An 18466-nucleotide genomic window follows, 5' to 3' on the forward strand; every position below is an offset into this window, starting at 1 on the left:
CCGGCAATCATTTACCACTTAAGACGCTAGCGCAGGAGGTCCATCACCCCCACCTTCCTCGTTCCCGCAGCAACCGGCGCCTTGGTGATTGATTGGTTGCCAGCGTGGCGTAGCTGCGGGGAATCGAGCGCGCCAGCTTAGTGTGCAACATGCTTCTAATTAAAATGGGATTACAGAGTCATTGGCGTCGTGCGTTCAAACCAAACGCAAGGCAGTGGAGGGGATCAATTTGTTAAATGTCAAGGCTACGGCTAAACAACAATACAACGCGCTACATGTTGGGTTAGCCGCCTTGCGTGTCTTCATCCTCGCTTATTGTGTCTCGCAGCATCCGTCAAAGCAGTTGACAAGGTGCATCAGAAATGAACACAGTCCTAATGGAATTGGATTAGGAAGGTCAATCACATCAGGGAAGTTCAAGCCTTGTCACCTTTTTATGACGTTTACGCTAAATCTGCTTTAAACATTATACTGCCTTCCAGATTTATTAAATATATATTATTTGGACATAAATATGATTGGTCGTGTGGTTAGCGCGCAGACCTCACAGCTAGGAGACCAGGGTTCAATTCCACTCTCTGCCATCTCTGTGTGAAGTTTGCATGTTCTCCCCGTGCATGCGTGGGTTTTCTCCGGGTACTCCGAAAAACATGCTAGGTTAATTGGCGACTCCAAATTGTCCATAGGTATGAATGTGAGTGTGAATGGTTGTTTGTCTATATGTGCCCTTTGATTGGCTGGCCACCAGTCCAGGGTGTACCCCGCCTCTCATCCAAAGACAGCTGGGATAGGCTCCAGCAACCCCCACGACCCTCGTGAGGAAAAGCGGTAGAAAATGAATGAATGAAATATGATTGGTTAGCATATAGGCCACACAAATCGGGAACACCTGGGCTCTCCGGGTACTCCGATTCCCTCCCACATTCCAAAAACATGCTAGTTTGCGTGGGTTTTCTCCGGGTACTCCGGTTTCCTCCCACATTCCAAAAAAAACATGCTAGGTTAATTGGTGACTCCAAATTGTCCATAGGTATGAATGTGAGTGTGAATGGTTGTTTGTCTATATGTGCCCTGTGATTGGCTGGCGACCAGTCTAGAGTGTACCCCGCCTCACGCCCGAAGACAGCTGGGATAGGCTCCAGCACTCCCTGCGACCCTCGTGAGGAAAAGCGGTAGAAAATGAATGAATGAAAAATGCATAAACATTAGATAGGAAGATAAAAAAAATAATTATTAAAAAAAATAGCTGGGATAGGCTCCACCAACCCCCGCGACCCTCGTGAGGAAAACCGGTAGAAATTGAATTAATGAATGAATGAATGAAATATGATTGGTTAGCATATAGGCCACACAAATCGGGAACACCTGGGTTCTCCGGGTACTCCGGTTTCCTCCCACATTCCCAAAACATGCTAGGTTAATTGGCGACTCCAAATTGTCCATAGGTATGAATGTGAGTGTGAATGGTTGTTTGTCTATATGATAAAAATATATATTGCCTTTGAAAGCTAATAATAATAGAATACTTTCTTTAGGGTTAGAGAAATGTTTTGCTTTCATATATTAGATTATCAATTTTATTTTAAAAAGGGAGATATAAGGTCACGTCATACACAATGTTTAAAGTGAAAACATGAAATTATAATGACAATCGTTGATCTGCTAATTGCATACAATGACATGTCGAAAAAACGCTAACAAAGTGAACTGCTTGACAATTAATCAAAGATTGGAAATTTGCATGCATCGACTTCTTGTTGATTCTTGTAAGTAACAACGCTCAGCGCTGCCATCTGTTGGCATGTAAACAAACTACACACAAGAAAGCTACAATAGGAAACACTTGAACACTTTTGAACCCGATCATATACAAAATACCACAGAATGGAAGCTGAACTACCTCAAGTACTCAGGTTTTGGACTGCGGTTATAATAAAGTGTGCACGTTCTGATAGTGCTCAGATACTTCATAAATTGGAGGGAACATTGGTGGTGCAGTCAGGGCCTGCAAAGCCTTCTCTGCTGTCCTAACCAGTACAGGAAGCATTGACCTACATTTCCAACTTCAATTCTAGTATTTCCTTCCAAGTGTTTATTATCTTTAATGTTTCTCAGCTGCACCACTTCTACTAGCGTATGTTGTGTTTTTTGTCCAATTACATCTTAGCTTCCATGTGTTGCCATATCAATGTAATCTGCAAACCTCCTTCACCATCAGGATGACTGGTGCATGTCACATATAATCAAATCAAACCTTATTTATAAAGAGTTTTCATTCATGTAAAACGCCACCCCAAGTGCGTTACAAAATTAAAAACAATAACCCCCTTCAACTCTGGATATGATGCTGAGCAAGCACACTCACCTTCTTTGGTGGATCATGGTGAGGCCTCACCTCTTCTGAGTGGAACGGCGGATGAGTGGTTAGCGCCAGGGTTCAATCCCACCCTCGGCTATCTCTGTGTGGAGTTTGCATGTTCTCCCCGTGCATGCGTGGGTTTTCTCCAGGTACTCCGGTTTCCTCTCACATTCCAAAAACATGCTAGGTTAATTGGCAACTCCAAATTGTGTGAATGGTTGTTTGTCTATATGTGCCCTGTGATTGGCTGGTGACCAGTCCAGGGTGTACCCCGCCTCTCACCTGAAGACAGCTGGGATGGGCTCCGGCAACCCCCTGAAAAGCGGTAGAAAATGAATGAATGAAACAAAGTCTCATTTCTTCAGTGCTGTCTCATGAAATGATATTAAATATTTGCAGAAATGTGAGGTACTTTTATATAAAAAAAAAAACATTGATGTCAAACGTTACTGGTAATATCTCAGTTTAGTGGTCATGTAGCGTGTAAACAACTAACACAGTCATTTGTTGGAAGCAACATTAGCGTGCTGCTATCTTATTTAGCGAGCGTAAGCCATCAAACAGCCACACACAGAAGCTCACGGGCGGGTAAGAACTCATTTGGGGCACCTGTCATCTTTTATTGCAATTAGCAAGCGGACATCTAGATAATTGCCATCAGGTTAGCCAAGTTGCCTGGTCCCTCGCCTTGAGCTCTGGTCATATTTAAAGGGCCGGCGCGACAAATGCCAGTGACACAAGAGGCATTGTTTGGTTTCACACACACACACATCTACGCACAGAAACACACAAACACATGATTAGAAGTGCACCAGCTAACACTCTCACCCCACTGGGGGGAATCAAACATGGTCGTACAAGTAAATGGGGCAGATGTGACTGGCTTGAAATGGAGTTGAAAAAAAAAAAAAAAGATAAAATCCCTCCGAGGAATACTGACAGAGGAATGTTCTGGAACAACATCGGCAGTATGGAATAATGTGAACAAAGAGTGCAGCCAGTTATGCAATTGTTATCTTTGTACAACAAACTCAACTTGACAGCTTCTTCGAAAGCTTCTTGTCACAACAAGCGCTCTTCAAAGGACTTCAGGGGAGGCGCAGCAGCTTGAAATAAATAAGTACATAAATAAATAACAAATATGTATGTTTTAATGTAACCCCGTGTATTTAACAATGATAAAATATTAACACGAATGAATATTTAATAAGGGTGTTATTTCTACTTCAGGGGAGGTGCAGCAGAGCATTTTATGTAAAACAATGTTGGAATTGTATGGAAATAGAAATAAATTATATACATGAATGAATATTTCATAAAAAATGTAGTTTTTACTTCAGGTGAGGTGTGCACAAGATGACCTAAAGGCATCATAAATCACATACTATATACATTTGTAAATTAATTCATTTGTTGATTAATTAATGAAATAATATTAAAATAAAATATAGTTTCTACTTATGTAAAAAAAAATATTTTTTACATTAAAAATATTGGCGGCATATAGACAAACAACCATTCACACTCACATTCATACCTATGGAAAATTTGGAGTCGCCAATTAAAAAATGTAAAAAAAATATTTTTTACATTAAAAATATTGGCGGCACGGTGTTCTAGTGGTTAGCGCACAGACCCAACAGCTAGGAGACCAGGGTTCAATTCCACCCTCGGTTTTCTCAGAGTAATCCGTAAACCATTCACACTCACATTCATACCTATGGAAAATTTGGAGTCACCAATTAAAAAATGTAAAAAAAATATTTTTTACATTAAAAATATTGGCGGCACGGTGTGCTAGTAGTTAGCGCGCAGACCCAACAGCGAGGAGACCAGGGTTCAATTCCACCCTCGGTTTTCTCAGAGTAATCCGGTTTCCTCCCACATTCCAAAAACATGCTAGGTTAATTGGTGACTCCAAATTGTCCATAGGTATGAATGTGAGTGTGAATGGTTGTTTGTCCATATGTGCCCTGTGATTGGCTGGCGACCAGTCCAGGGTGTACCCCGCCTCTCGCCCAAAGACAGCTGGGATAGGCTCCAGCACCCCTTTGCTACCCTCGTGAGGAAAAGCGGTAAAAAATGAATGAATGAATGAATGAATGAAAAATGCATAAACATTAGATAGGAAAATAAAAAAAAAATGAAATAAAATATTTTGAATTAAAAGTAATTAATTAAATAAGTAAAGTAATTTAATTAACAATAATCCATAGTGAATTAATCATCACAATGATACATTTTGAAAAGAATGACTGTATGTACACAGTCTTCAAGTTCTTATGTTGTAAAGTATGCTTATATTGTGCTTATATTGTATTTATAGTATTTCCCGATTTGGAGTTGCTTTTTGTCTCCTCCCCTCTCCACTTCTCCCCTTTCTATTCCAGAATAAAGGCCACTCTCTGTTATAATCCTGTTAATAATGATGGAAGTAGATGCAGGTAGAGTGCCATGAAGCCTTTGGGAGTGTGTATGTCTCAGTATGTGTGTGTGTGTCTCACATGCGTGTGTGTTGCTAAATAAAGAGCTATGCTTCAGGGCCAGTGAGAGTGTATCTCCAGCCAGCCGTCTGCTCTGTTCCTCCTTCCAGTCGCATCAGAGTAGCAGTAGTAGATGCTGCACGAACATGTACAGTATGTCAGTGTGTATACTGTATACTTTATCCATACAATATATCTATACAGAAATGGAAATATGACAAAGAAGCTTAAGGCCAGGAAACCAGCAACTCCCTCATCTCCTTCAGGGGTATATGATAAAGGTCACCGCAGCTCTTGACAGCGCTGACAGTGATGAAAAACATTACCATTCGCTGCCATGTTGCCAACAGCACCCCTAGAGGCCACTTTAGTTATTGCATGGTACAGTGGCCTGCTTTAAAAAAAGTTCATTCATTCATTCATTCATTTTCTACCGCTTTTCCTCACGAGTGATGATTAATTCATTATGGATTATTTTTAATGAAATTACTTTACTTAATTAATTAATTACTTTTAATTAAAAATTAAAATTAAAAATTAAAAATCTTCCTATCTAATGTTTATGCATTTTTCATTCATGCATTCATTTTCTACCGCTTTTCCTCACGAGGGTCGCGGGGGGTGCTGGAGCCTATCCCAGCTGTCTTCGGGCCAGAGGCGGGGTACACCCTGGACTGGTCGCCAGCCATTCACACTCACATTCATACCTATGGACAATTTGGAGTGGCCAATTAACGTAGCATGTTTTTGGAATGTGGGAGGAAACCCACGCATGCACGGGGAGAACATGCAAATTCCACACAGAGATGGCCGAGGGTGGAATTGAACCCTGGTCTCCTAGCTGTGAGGTCTGTGCGCTAACCACTTGACCGCCGTGCCGCCCCATTCATTCATTCATTCATTTATTTTCTACCGCTTTTTCCTCACGAGGGTAGCAGGGGTGCTGGAGCCTATCCCAGCTGTCTTTGGGCGAGAGGCGGGGTACACCCTGGACTGGTGGCCAGCCAATCACAGGGCACATATAGACAAACAACCATTCACACTCACATTCATACCTATGGACAATTTGGAGTCGCCAATTAACCTAGCATGTTTTTCGGAGTACCCAGAAAAAAACCCACGCATGCACGGGGAGAACATGCAAACTCCACACAGAGATGGTCGAGGGTGGAATTGAACCCTGGTCTCCTAGCTGTGAGGTCTGCGTGCTTTATAAGACCGCCGTTCCGCCCTTAAAAAAGTGAACTATTATAAGTTAAGAATGGCTTTTATTGTTTTATGAGGGTACTATGAATTCCCCACATAGCTTTACTTTTGGAAGGATTATTTTGAAGGTTACAAAGACATACATCCCGTACGTTTGTCTGCAAATTCCGCCATGTTGGACCAACTGGAAAACGTCTGGCAACCACAGAGCAAGGGGATGACTTGCAACGCCATCAGAAGAGAATCGTAGAAGTAGGTCAGCTCAGAGGCGTTTGTTACATCATCGCCATGCATATTCATCAACATCACCCCTATTGTTCGTGACTCCGCACAGGCAGTTTACGAGAACTTTGCACTGTATGATTTATAAATTAATTTCCATGCCAGCCAATGTGTTCACATTCCAGACTGTTTAGTAGGTGGGAGCTCAATGCCAAGAAATATTATATATATATACGCAAAAGACTGTCAATCAATATGTAGCAAATGTCCCTTTCACCGTTTTATGTTTTTGAGTCAGGGAACAGTGTGGGAGAGCCTGTCGCAGGCGCTCGGCTTCAAATCACATGACGCTAGCTCCGCCAGCCACCGTTATTCACTCAAGCCTAATGCAATCCGACACAATGCAACACAACCATTATTCCGCAGGGGAGGGAAAGGGGTGGCAGCAGGCGTGATTGACATCCTCGCAACTCCAGGCAGCAGACTCGCCAATAAAGAGAAAGTCAAAGTAACAGATGGGATTTTTTTTTTTAATTGACTGTCTTGATTTTTTTTTTTGCCACAATGTATGCTTTGATCTTATTAAAAAAAATAAGATTTTTTTCTGTGAAAGTTTATACAAAAGTGGCCGGGAAAAGACTTAAATTTTGGAGCGGGGAGAATAATTTATTTTTGATGTCTGCCCCAAATATCTAAATGTTTAATGTCATTCTCCACAAAAATTATTTCCCTCCAAAGGGTAGAGTCTTGCATCGTTCTCCATGAATGAGTGGAACCTCGGTTTTCCAATCAATTCCAAAGTCAGATGACAACAGAATTGTACGAAAACCAAAGCAATTTCTCCCATAATGCCCAAAATTCCAATGGAATCCCTGATACAAACTGAACTTTAAAAAGAGTGGAACTCGGGTTTGCGAAATGTGACGTTCATCAATCACGTGGTTTGAGTCCCCATGAAAAAATGGTAGAGTCTGAAAAGCCTACCTAATTTTCCAGATTTATAATTTTTTTTTCCAGATTATTTTTATCATTTCGATCTTTCGCCATGAACTGAAAGTAGCCGGACGGGCAAAGAAACCAACATTACGCATTTTTGGTAATTGTTTTTCGTTTTTGTTTGTACCCTGCTAAGTAGTTAACAGGACAAATGTAAATATATTGAATTATATTGAATTTTTGCTAGTTTTTTGCTAGTTTTTTGTTAGTTTTTTGCTAGTTTTTTGCTAGTTTTTTGCTAGTTTTTACCCCATTTGAGTCAAGAATGATGTAGTGCGTAGATTGACACGGTGGGAACAACGTGTTATTGCTGATGTCAGATGGACGAGGGGGTACCAAGACTGTTATTTTCGGCTTCTGGACCCGGCGAATGGGTGGATCGGTCGGTTGTCATGTTTCGTTGTCTTCTCCGTCCCCCGTCCATTGTCCCTGTTTCAGCGTTTGTCATCTTTGCAGTGATTCATGGCGTCACTCCCACTCGACTGTCTTTGTTCGATGCCCGTTACTTAGCCTTTCAGTTAAAATAAAAAAAATACAAAAAAAATAAAATACAAAAAGACAACATTACACATCAATATATTAATAAATACTAATTAAACAGCCATAAGGGCATCATGTATCGCATCCCGACTAATCGACTGTGTCCAGCGATGAACAAAAGGCAGCGCCACTGTTCATAATTAAATCAAAATATGGCCATTTTTATCAGTCCTCTGTAACTGTAACATGTATCCAACGTAAATATTAAAAATAAAAATGATACAATATATAGTTTAATGACTAGGGAATTTCAAAAAGACGAGGTTCGGTAACAGGGCAGTAAATAATTCAAGTTGAAATGTGAATTATGTTGAACATAAAGTGTAAAACAACATGAATATATACAATACTGTACTTATATACATATATACATACTAATATATACAACAATTTTGTGGACAGTTTCAATCCACCACACCCTGTAGTCCAGTTCCCCGGTTCCCGATGGACACAACTCAAATGAATGGAGCCACACAGTGACATGTGAGAATTATGGAGTGCCACGAGACAGCTGGGATAGGCTCCAGCATGACCGTAGTGAGAGTAAGCAGCATAGAAAATGGATGGATGGATGGATGTCTGCTTGTCTGAGGTCCGGGTCGCGGGGCAGCAGCTCTCTCTCTAGCTCCTTCTGGCGGATCCTGAGGCATTCCCAAGCCGACTGAGATACATAGTCTATCCAATGTTTCCTAAGTCTTCCCCGAGGCCTCCTACGGGTCAGACGTGCTCTGATCCCCTCCCCAGTGATCAGATTCATCTGGCTCATTTCAATGCGGAGAAGCAACGGTTCTAATCTGAGTTTGTTGCACAGCCACCCTGCATAGAAAACTAATTTCAGCCACTTGTACCAATGATCTTGTCCTGTCACTAACCTTAAAGCTTATGACCATAGGTGAGGGTAGGAACGTATATATGAGCCCATAAATTGGCTCATATATAAATTGGCTCTTCACTACAACATACCGATGCAGAGTCCTTGTCATCGTAGAAGGTGCACCAACCTTCAGTCAAGCTCACGTTTCCTTTACTTAAAATCCATCCTTGACCCGGGGGTGGCACTCCACCCTTTTTTGGAGCGGGGAGTGGACCCTTTTTTCCAGGTGAGAACCATGGACTTGGGAGGTGGTTAAAAGAATACATTCATTCATTCATTCATTCATTCATTCATTCATTTTCTACCACTTTTCCTCACGAGGGTCGCTGGGGGTGCTGGAGCCTATCCCAGCTGTCTTCGGGCGAGAGGCGGGGTACACCCTGGACTGGTCGCCAGCCAATCACAGGGCAAAAGAATACATGTAAAATGTAAAGTATGTTTATGATAGGGTGGCACGGTGGATGAGTGGTTAGCACGCTGACCTCACAGCTAGGAGACCAGGGTTCAATTCCACGCTCGACCATCTCTGTGTGGAGTTTGCATGTTCTCCCCGTGCATACCTGGGTTTCCTCCCACATTCCAAAAACATGCTAGGTTAATTGGCGACTCCAAATTAGGTATGAATGTGAGTGTGAATGGTTGTTTGTCTATATGTGCCCTGTGATTGGCTGGCCACCAGTCCAGGGTGTACCCCGCCTCTCGCCTAAAGTCAACTGGGATAGGCTCCAGCACCCCCGCGACCCTCATGAGGAAAAAGCAGTAGAAAATGAATGAATGAATGTTTATGATAACTATCCATTTGTATATAACCAACAATATAATAATCTGGTTTATCACTACACTTGGCAATTGTTTCATTCTTACCTGCCAACCATGTTCTCCATGTCAAGAAAAGAGACCTTCCCAGAGAGAGAGAGGGGCTGCAGGTGAAAGAGCCAGTTTTCCCCCTGAGAAGTCAAACCACTTCTGGAAATAAGACCTATTAAGGTACCCGCACAACCCATCATCTTCTCTGAATTAGTCTTCTCAGAAAATAGTGTATGGAATCGTAATAGAGGTCAACAGATTTCAAACAAGGACATGATACTATTACAGAAGACGAGGTTCACTTCCAATGTGCCTTCAGGCACCTTAATTTAAAATTTAAAATTTGGCTGGGATTCCATTTTTACATCTTAGGAGAGCACAGTGCCTAAAATAATAATAATATAATAAATAATAATAAAAAGTGTATATCAGATTATGTAGGACTACAGTACCACTCTCAATAAATATGAGGCATCAGTAATACTGTCTACTTTATATTACTCTTGTTGATGTTATGCTTGCTCAGCTATTAGCCAACTGTCATTAGCAAACTGTAGCTAGCTAATGTTAGCTACAGTAGAAGCAATGAGAACTAAATACCTATAAATATGACTACAAATCATTCAAATTACAAAATAATCATGTATCGGAAAAATATTATGCTTGCTCAGCTATTAGCTAACTCATTAGCAAACTGTAGCTAGCTAATGTTAGCTACAGCAGAAGCAATGAGCACTAAATACCGATAAATATGACTACAAATCATTCAAATTACAAAATAATCATGTATTGGAAAAATATTATGCTTGCTCAGCTATTAGCTAACTGTCATTAGCAAACTGTAGCTAGCTAATGTTAGCTACAGTAGAAGCAATGAGCACTAAATACCTATAAATATGACTACAAATCATTTAAATTACAAAATAATCATGTATTGGAAAAATATTATGCTTGCTCAGCTATTAGCTAACTCATTAGCAAACTGTAGCTAGCTAATGTTAGCTACAGCAGAAGCAATGAGCACTAAATGCCGCCAAATATGACTACAAATCATTCAAATTACAAAATAATCATGTATTGGAAAAATATTATGCTTGCTCAGCTATTAGCTAACTGTCATTAGCAAACTGTAGCTAGCTAATGTTAGCTACAGCAGAAGCAATGAGCACTAAATACCGATAAATATGACTACAAATCATTCAAATTACAAAGACAAAAGCACAAATATGCTAGTAATATGTAATAGGAGTATAAATACCAACAAAAACATAAATATCACCTCAGAGTTCTTGAGCTGCAGTCTTTGCTGACCTCAAATCTCCATGGCGACCATTGAACTGTTCACCACTTTATTCCATAAAAACAGATGTATGGTGGCACCGATAATAATCATGTATTGGAAAAATATTTTGTATGTGTTATTTCTACATATATTGGAACACTTTTAGTACCCAGCCATATCAAAATTCAATAATTGTGTTTTTTAATGCACCCTAAGAGCTATTGAAGGAAAACATCTCAGGTGGGATCTGATGGTTATTGGACTGCACCCGGAACCAGTAAGAACCTTTTTTCCGCCCCTTTATTTGCAACCAGTAACAACCGTCATTTGGGTCGATTTGTGTCTTGACGGACAGCCAATCGGATCCTCTGGCTCAAAGCCTGTGACATTTTTCGCGTCTACCACTTGACATTTACTGTATGTTCCATAATCCTCAGCATCTTTGAAGAAGTTTCAAGTGACTGCCTTACTGCTTCCAACCTTGGCTGCAATGGTGAGATGAGAGGTTGCTTGCTTATGCAGCTCAACAATCCGACTATGTTCAAAGAGAGAAAGCTTTATTGACTTTACCATCGAAAAATCATGACAGAAAATGACATTGAATCCAGATTTTGGCTTTTAAAAACGTTAACTTTTGATCAGCTGATGAACAACCTATTTCGATGTAATGCTGGTTTGCAATAGATTGTTTACACCCATTTCTTCTTGTTGGATTTCACTTAGAATCTAATTAAGATCTAACAGTGCAAATTGTTCATTACTGCAATTTTCCAGTCAGTCTAGTGCAGGGGTGGGCAAACTACGGCCCGGGGGCCACATCCGGCCTATTATAACTATTATGATTATTATATTTATTATATTAATGCTAATTATTATATTAATTATATATAATAATATTGGTATATTTGCATATTTTACATAATATAATTATTATTTTAATTTTATTTTAATTATATTTTATTTTTTAAATATTTAAATATAAATATAAAATAATAAATAATAATAGCAGATTGCATGACAATTTTACAGATACAATAATACCAGGTGGACTGTTACGTGTAAAATATATAGTCTGCCCCCCCCGGAAATTTTGTTATATCAATGCGGCCCGCGAGTCAAAAAGTTTGCCCACCCCTGGTCTAGGGTGACCACCATTTGCCTTAAAAACTGTGTACAGTAATCCCTCATGTATTTTGGTTAACTGGTTCCAGTCCGGACCATGATAAGTGAATTTCCTTCTGTATCAGTGAGATATTTTCGTAATTGTGGTATAGAAAACTCGTTTATGACCCAAATATAGTTTGTAACATTACAGCCCTGTAGGCATGAATAGTCACTTTTACATGTGTATTAATAAAAATAGTACACAAAATGAGTAAAGACATACACACTCATGCTCAAATGCTACTATAAATGTGTTTATCTCATCTGGGTCTTGAGTGATGGACAGCCAAGAAGTGACGTCAGAGGTTCAGATATGTGGAACAGTAACCTGGTGTTATGACTATTATATTATTCAGTCTGAAAAATCAGAGTAAATATTTTTGTGCAAAACAAAATAAAACAATTTGTCAGCTGTTGCCCTTCAAACTTATTTATTGATGTACTCAAAAAGGGGTATGTTGGAGTTAAATTGTTTTTTCGAAGTACTGAAAAAAAAACAAAACATGTACATCTCTTTATATACTCAAACATTCTGTTTTCCAACAACAAACAACAAAAACAGCTAAATGAAGTGTCCTTACATTAAAGCCATAAGAAGTAAGGGAGCATATTTGCATGCCAGACCCTTTAGAAAAATGCAACCAAAACAATGTCTAACTGGGGGCATTACAAAGCAAAACATGAATAAATAATATATACAGTATAATGCACATAGCATACTGCTCTTTAATGGCTTTGATGTATGTGGCCTAATTTTGTCACTTTCATTATAATTTTCAAATCATTGAAAGACGAGATATACTTTATGCACTATTCAGTATATATCTATATAGTATATAGATAAATAGATATATGTAAATAATCAATAACTGTAAGTACCACAAATAGTGATTTATAATGATATATATATTATATATAAAGAAACGTATCTAAACATAAACAGACTATCTACATACCAAAACAGAGCAACAACTGATGGCCTTCAACGTAACAAACATAAAATTAGATACTGCGCATTAGAGGCCAAAATCGTAAGTCAAAGTCGAAGTCAAATCGTAAAGCGGCAAATGAAAAAAAAATACAACAGAAATCGGCAAAGATAATACAAAACTTTTTTTTGTTTTTTTTTTACATCACAAAGGTCTGCAACCTCTCTCGTTAAGCTCACTGGGGTTGTCATACGAAGAAATTTCCCAAAGTCAAAATTTTTTTTTTCATATTGTTTTAGGACCAGTAAAAAGTTTGCTCCAATTTTTTCTTAATTTTTTATAAAAATAGAGTTTTTTTTTTCTCAACCCAAAGAGGTTCTTAGCTCTTTGGCAATATATATAATTTTTTTTTGTGTCTCTCTCGCTCTCTCTTACAACTTTAAAGTAAGACACATTATGTAGCTGATCTACAATGAGAATAATACGACAAACCCGATAAAATAGTCTAAATGAAGTTAAGCACTCAAGGCAACAACAACAACAAAAAAAATTAATCGGGACACAAAAACGAAAAAGAATCACAACACTGCACAAGACTTGGCGTAACAGAACGACTAAACCTAAATACCCGTTTTTTTCAAAGTATAGAAAGATGCAAAGCAAAAAAAAAAACCCAAAATCCCGCACAGTCGTTTTCATAATGTAGAAAATTAATATTGGTACATATTTCTTTTAGGCTTTGTGCGTTTTGTTGGTTTTGAATGACACCTGCAACATGCGGTCCCCAAGGCGGTACCCATTCAGGCTGGCAATGGCCACGGCCGCCTCGTCATAGTTGGTCATGGTGACGAAGCCGAACCCCTTGCACTTGTTCGTGTTGAAGTCGCGTATGACCTTGACATTGGTGACGGCGCCAAACGGCCCAAACATTTGCCACAGGATGCTCTCATCGGCGTCGGGTGCCAGATTGTAGACGAAGATGCACCAGCCGCTGCCGGGGTGGCCCGGGAGGTTGATGCCCGCCAGGCTGGTCACCCCGTCAATGGCCATAGGGGAGAACCTGCTGTAAACATAAACAAAGCTTGCTTCAAAGTCTGCTCAGATTTCGGTGATGAGGAACATAGTTCCGGTTAGTTGGTGGGACTACTTAAGAAAAGAGTTTGGCTTCTCGAAACAACAAATTTTCAGACGACAATTTGTTGATAATATCATCCCCGACAAGCCCAAAATCAAAATGTCAAAAATGTCAAAAAAATCAAAATGTGCTTCTGCCACCTTGTGGCAGTTTTTAGCAAAAACTGCTCTGAAGTTATCAGCTTTTTTGGCATCAATTCTAATTTTTTTTTAATGCATTTGGGGTTTCGGATTACAAAAATGTATTAATATATCTTTGGCATTGAATGCGTTCAGGACCTAAGCACTATGGTATTGCGAGTTACTCTGCGACTAATTCCCCGACTTAAGTATGACTGATGATTTTCCATATGTACGAGTTTGATAAACAAAAATGGAAAAAACAGAATTGGAAAAGCCAAGGTCTGAAACAGCATTAAATCCAGGAAATTATTATTTTAAAAAAAAAGACAAAAAAGACATTAATTTATCGCAGTTTTGCATACTTTTATGGAAAATACATTTTAATTTAATTAAGTGTTAGAGAGCATTTAATCAGGAAAATCAACAATTATCACATTCGAAAAACATGCAAATATTTGTGAACGGTTGTCTATGTGTGTCCTGTGATTGGCTGGTCACCAATCCAGGGTGTATCCCGCCTCTCGCTAGAAGTCAGCTGGGATAGGCTCCAGCATACCATCCATACCAAATGGATGGATGGATGCATTTCGATGCATTCAAATGCTAACCCGAAAGTGGACAGGACACGTCCAGCAAGAGCATTTAATCCGGCCAATTATTAAAGAAAAAAAGAAAAAGCGTCATAAGTACCAAAAACATTGAAGCCACAATTCTTCATAGCGCATCATACGTTCTCATAAATGAAATATGGCCACCAAAAAGGAAGCTGAATTACAAACTAGAACATTAATTCTATATTTTAACATATCAAAGTGCACCAAAGCCTACAATAAATGTCGTTTTTACAACTTCCAAATGCAGAAAATGTTCAACTACTTAGGAAAGGGCGAGGAATTATTATTGCAGGAGGTGTCGTGTGAGATTAGCTGCTCCAGTTAGCCTCTCAGGCAACATCCACCGTGACAGGCGCGGTAAAAGAAAAAAAAAATGCAAGTCTATTGTCACCTGGTGAGCTGTAGCGCTTCCGGATGAGGAATTTGGAGAAAAGTCGACTTCTTGAGGAGGAAAAAATATATATATTAAAAAAATCCTGCTGAAAGTCGTCTGATGCAAGGCATTAAAAAAAAAAAAAAAAAAAAAAAAAAAAACAGGACAGGGATTGTCCATAATAGATCAAGGTGAATGCACTTCAAATTCGTCCATGCAACGTGCTGCAACAGCAGCCAAGAAAGTGCAAAACAGCTCTCGTCCTGATGTGTTGACATTATGTTGAAGGTGTAAGACATTCCACGACATTTGTACAAGAATACAAATATATAATACCATTATATTCTAATATGCTCAATACGATAAATGTAATTATTAATATAATTATGAATATTTGTGGGGAATAAATTAATGATTTTTGTATTGCAAGAATGGAACACCTGGGTTGATTTTGGGTGGAGAAAATATATATTTTGTGTTTTTAAAATGCAACGAAAATGGCTTATTTAGCATATGAAATATACATAATAATAATTGTTATTTTACTGTTTTACTGTAAATGGAAAGGTAATAAAAACCCGGAAAATGTTCTTTGTGCTGCCAGAAGTCAGACTGTGAACTATGGCATCCCTACTGTCAATGATACACATATGGAAAAGGCAGTGTGCACGAGGCAGAATTGGAACCACACATTAAGAGCTTGCCCACATTATCCATCCATCCATCTTCTATGCCGCTTATCTCACTAGGGTCGCGGCTATGCTGGAGCCTATCCTACCCGTCTTTGGTCGAGAGGCAGGGTACACCCTGGACTGGTTGCCAGCCAAACACAGTGCCGGCCCACACTATAAACCTTGCAATTCATCCTGCACTCGGTGTTCCCAGCATTACTTGTTCGCAACATCAGTTAACGCGGTTCCCAGGCAGATTAATAAACAACTGGCGAATTCTGGCGCCCATATCAAATTTTCGGAATTTAAAAATATTGTGGTAAATGGCTAAATCGACTAAATGAGGCAGAAATCAAAAGCAGCATTCTAATTGCGAATGTAGTATTATATTGTACATTGGCCACTAGGTGTCAGTGTTTGGCGAGACAAAGGCCTGACATGATGAAAATTGATATCTCACAACAGGTACAACAACAACATAATAATCCTAACAACACAGGCTACTATTGGGGGCCATAATCTACAAGGTAAAACAAGTCGGAACCTCTGACGTCACTTCTTGTTGCCCGCACACTATTAAGGTCCACGAGGGAACATAATTACTGTGACACACACACACACACGAACAGGCGTTTCATTTATGCCTTCAATGGCTTATTTACTCTTATGTCTACTATGTTGGGTAATATGAACGCCACCATAATACATTGCTGAGACAACAGACACAGCGGGATGTACGCTACCCCCCCCCCAAAAAAAAATAAAAATTGTGCTTGTCTATGGTATCTCATTTATGTCTCTCGGATTACATCCACTATATTGGGTAATACAAATGTATTTCATTCATTCATTTTCTACCGCTTATCCTCAGGGTCACATGCATGTTGGAGCCTATCCCAGCTGACTTCAGGCGAGAGGCGGGGTACACCCTGAACTGGTCGCCAGCCAATCACAGGGCACATATAGACAAACAACCATTCACACTCACATTCATACCTATGGACAATTTGGAGTCGCCAATTAACCTAGCATGTTTTTGGAATGTGGGAGGAAAGAAAACCCATGCACGGGCAGAACATGCAAACTCCACACAGAGATGCCCGTGTGTGGAATCGAACTTGGATCTACTAGCCAACGAGTCATCCACCGTGCAGCCGGCCCTTATAATGTTAAAGGTATTTAGAAAGATAGTAAACAATTGACTGCAATAAACAAGGGCCGACTGTATATTCTACTCATAAGTACAAAGTCAGAAAAGAAAAAATGTACTGCAATATTAATAAGATGCAAATGAACATACCTTTTCACACCATAAGCCATGTTCAACAGATTGTCCAGCCTTAAGACACCAGACAAAAATAAGTGCATTTTAATGTCAAGACAATGTAATAACCGTCATTCAGAAAAGCATCAGTCAGGAAAAAGACACTACAACAATATGGAATCGGAAATGATAATCAGCTCTACTATGTCATCTTTTTGTTATTAACTTATTGTTTTGTTGAATTTTTCGTTGCATGCCTATTACCTGAAGCGTGCCTGCTGTGCGAGCGGTCCTGGGTACCTTCGATTGGGCGACTGGTAAAGCTGAGAGAGCAGTGCCTGGCTGGTCTTCTGGCTGGGGTTGTTGGCGAACTTCACTGTAATCGGCTCGGTGGCGCCGGGCGGCTTCTGGCAATTCAGGCCCTTTATGGCCTCCTCGGCCTCCACTCGTCGGTCAAAACGGATGAAGCCGACCCCTCTGGAAAGACCTGAGAACAACATACAAGATAACTTAATAAAACGTAGACAGATGCAAAGATTAATTATTTGGAGTAGGGCTGGGCAATATGGGTTAGGTTGAATATTGATATGATATATATCACGATATTTTTTCTACAACGTTTTAGACAAAATCAAAGCCAAATAGGCCTGTCATGTTGTTTTAACAATACAAATTTAAACATGATGAAATTTTAAAGCCTTATGCAAAATGCACAAATCAATAAATTGTCTAAAAATAACTGCTAAACTAGACTACTCTTTTTGAAATACATATATAAAAAGGCACATATAACCTTTTTTAATAAACCTTTTGCTATATGCTCAAATCCTCAGCAAATATAAGAAAAAATGAGTTTTAAGAGCAAATTCTACAACTGCAACTCAAAAACGTAGTAGTATTTTTTTAAGTAAACATTTTTAGCCCTCAATCAGTCCAGGGTGTACCCCGCCTCTCGCCCGAAGTCAGCTGGGATAGGCTCCAGCATACCCCCTGCGACCCTAATGAGCAAACTGTTGAAACTGTTGAGGACCATAACTTAAGATGGTGAAAAATACTTTATGCTTGAATCCAAAGTACAAAATTACTGAGATACTGCTTATTCTTTGCTGACCTGTCTTCCAGACGCGGTTGCCTGTTGCCCGCAAATCCAGTCTATATCGATATGTCTGGTTTTGATATTTTGCTTAAAGTAAATATTGATATTTTTAAAATATCCATATATATATCGCCCCAGCCCTAATTTGGAGGAACAATTTTTGGACCAATTAAGAGAAATTGGATATTTTCCAGCAGCACACTTTACAAAGGCTCAGTGGTTAGGTATCGCTGATTTAGTCAAAGTCAAAGTCCGACATTTATTGGCCGTTGTAGCTGCCAGAAAAAATGATTTTTAATGAAAATTAGATTTTTTTTTTAATCAAAATC

The 18466-nt window shown here is 39.4% G+C and overlaps 2 protein-coding genes and 1 long non-coding RNA gene across 10 annotated transcripts in view; all 3 read right to left on the bottom strand.

The window, feature by feature from the left end:
- LOC131124925 (fatty acid-binding protein, intestinal-like) overlaps window positions 1-2523 on the bottom strand; it is a 37376-nt gene extending 34853 nt beyond the window's left edge. Inside the window, exon 1 of the mRNA XM_058065931.1 lies at window positions 2366-2523. The gene's annotated coding sequence lies outside the window, so the exon portion shown is untranslated. The remainder of the gene's footprint in view (window positions 1-2365) is intronic.
- A 4996-nt stretch (window positions 2524-7519) lies between these two features.
- LOC131125992 (uncharacterized) lies at window positions 7520-11482 on the bottom strand. The gene is made up of 3 exons (XR_009129096.1): window positions 10767-11482; window positions 9545-9627; window positions 7520-7777 (listed from the first exon to the last, which is right to left on the bottom strand). It is a non-coding gene; the product is annotated as an uncharacterized LOC131125992 (long non-coding RNA).
- A 714-nt stretch (window positions 11483-12196) lies between these two features.
- elavl2 (ELAV like neuron-specific RNA binding protein 2) overlaps window positions 12197-18466 on the bottom strand; it is a 31900-nt gene continuing 25630 nt past the window's right edge. For 3 of the 8 annotated variants that reach the window (XM_058067976.1, XM_058067981.1, XM_058067983.1), the window contains 3 exons: window positions 17306-17528; window positions 17078-17116; window positions 12203-13925 (listed from right to left, as the gene is read on the bottom strand). In XM_058067976.1, coding sequence (XP_057923959.1) covers window positions 13595-13925; window positions 17078-17116; window positions 17306-17528 — 593 coding nt within the window. In that variant the 3' untranslated portion in view covers window positions 12203-13594. Of the gene's footprint in view, window positions 13926-17077; window positions 17117-17305; window positions 17529-18466 lie in introns of all 8 variants that reach the window. The other 5 variants (XM_058067978.1, XM_058067977.1, XM_058067982.1 and 2 more) reach the window with 5 other exon arrangements.

The sequence above is a fragment of the Doryrhamphus excisus genome, chromosome 3 (genome assembly GCF_030265055.1).
Source record: "Doryrhamphus excisus isolate RoL2022-K1 chromosome 3, RoL_Dexc_1.0, whole genome shotgun sequence".
In the NCBI taxonomy this organism is placed as follows: domain Eukaryota; kingdom Metazoa; phylum Chordata; class Actinopteri; order Syngnathiformes; family Syngnathidae; genus Doryrhamphus; species Doryrhamphus excisus.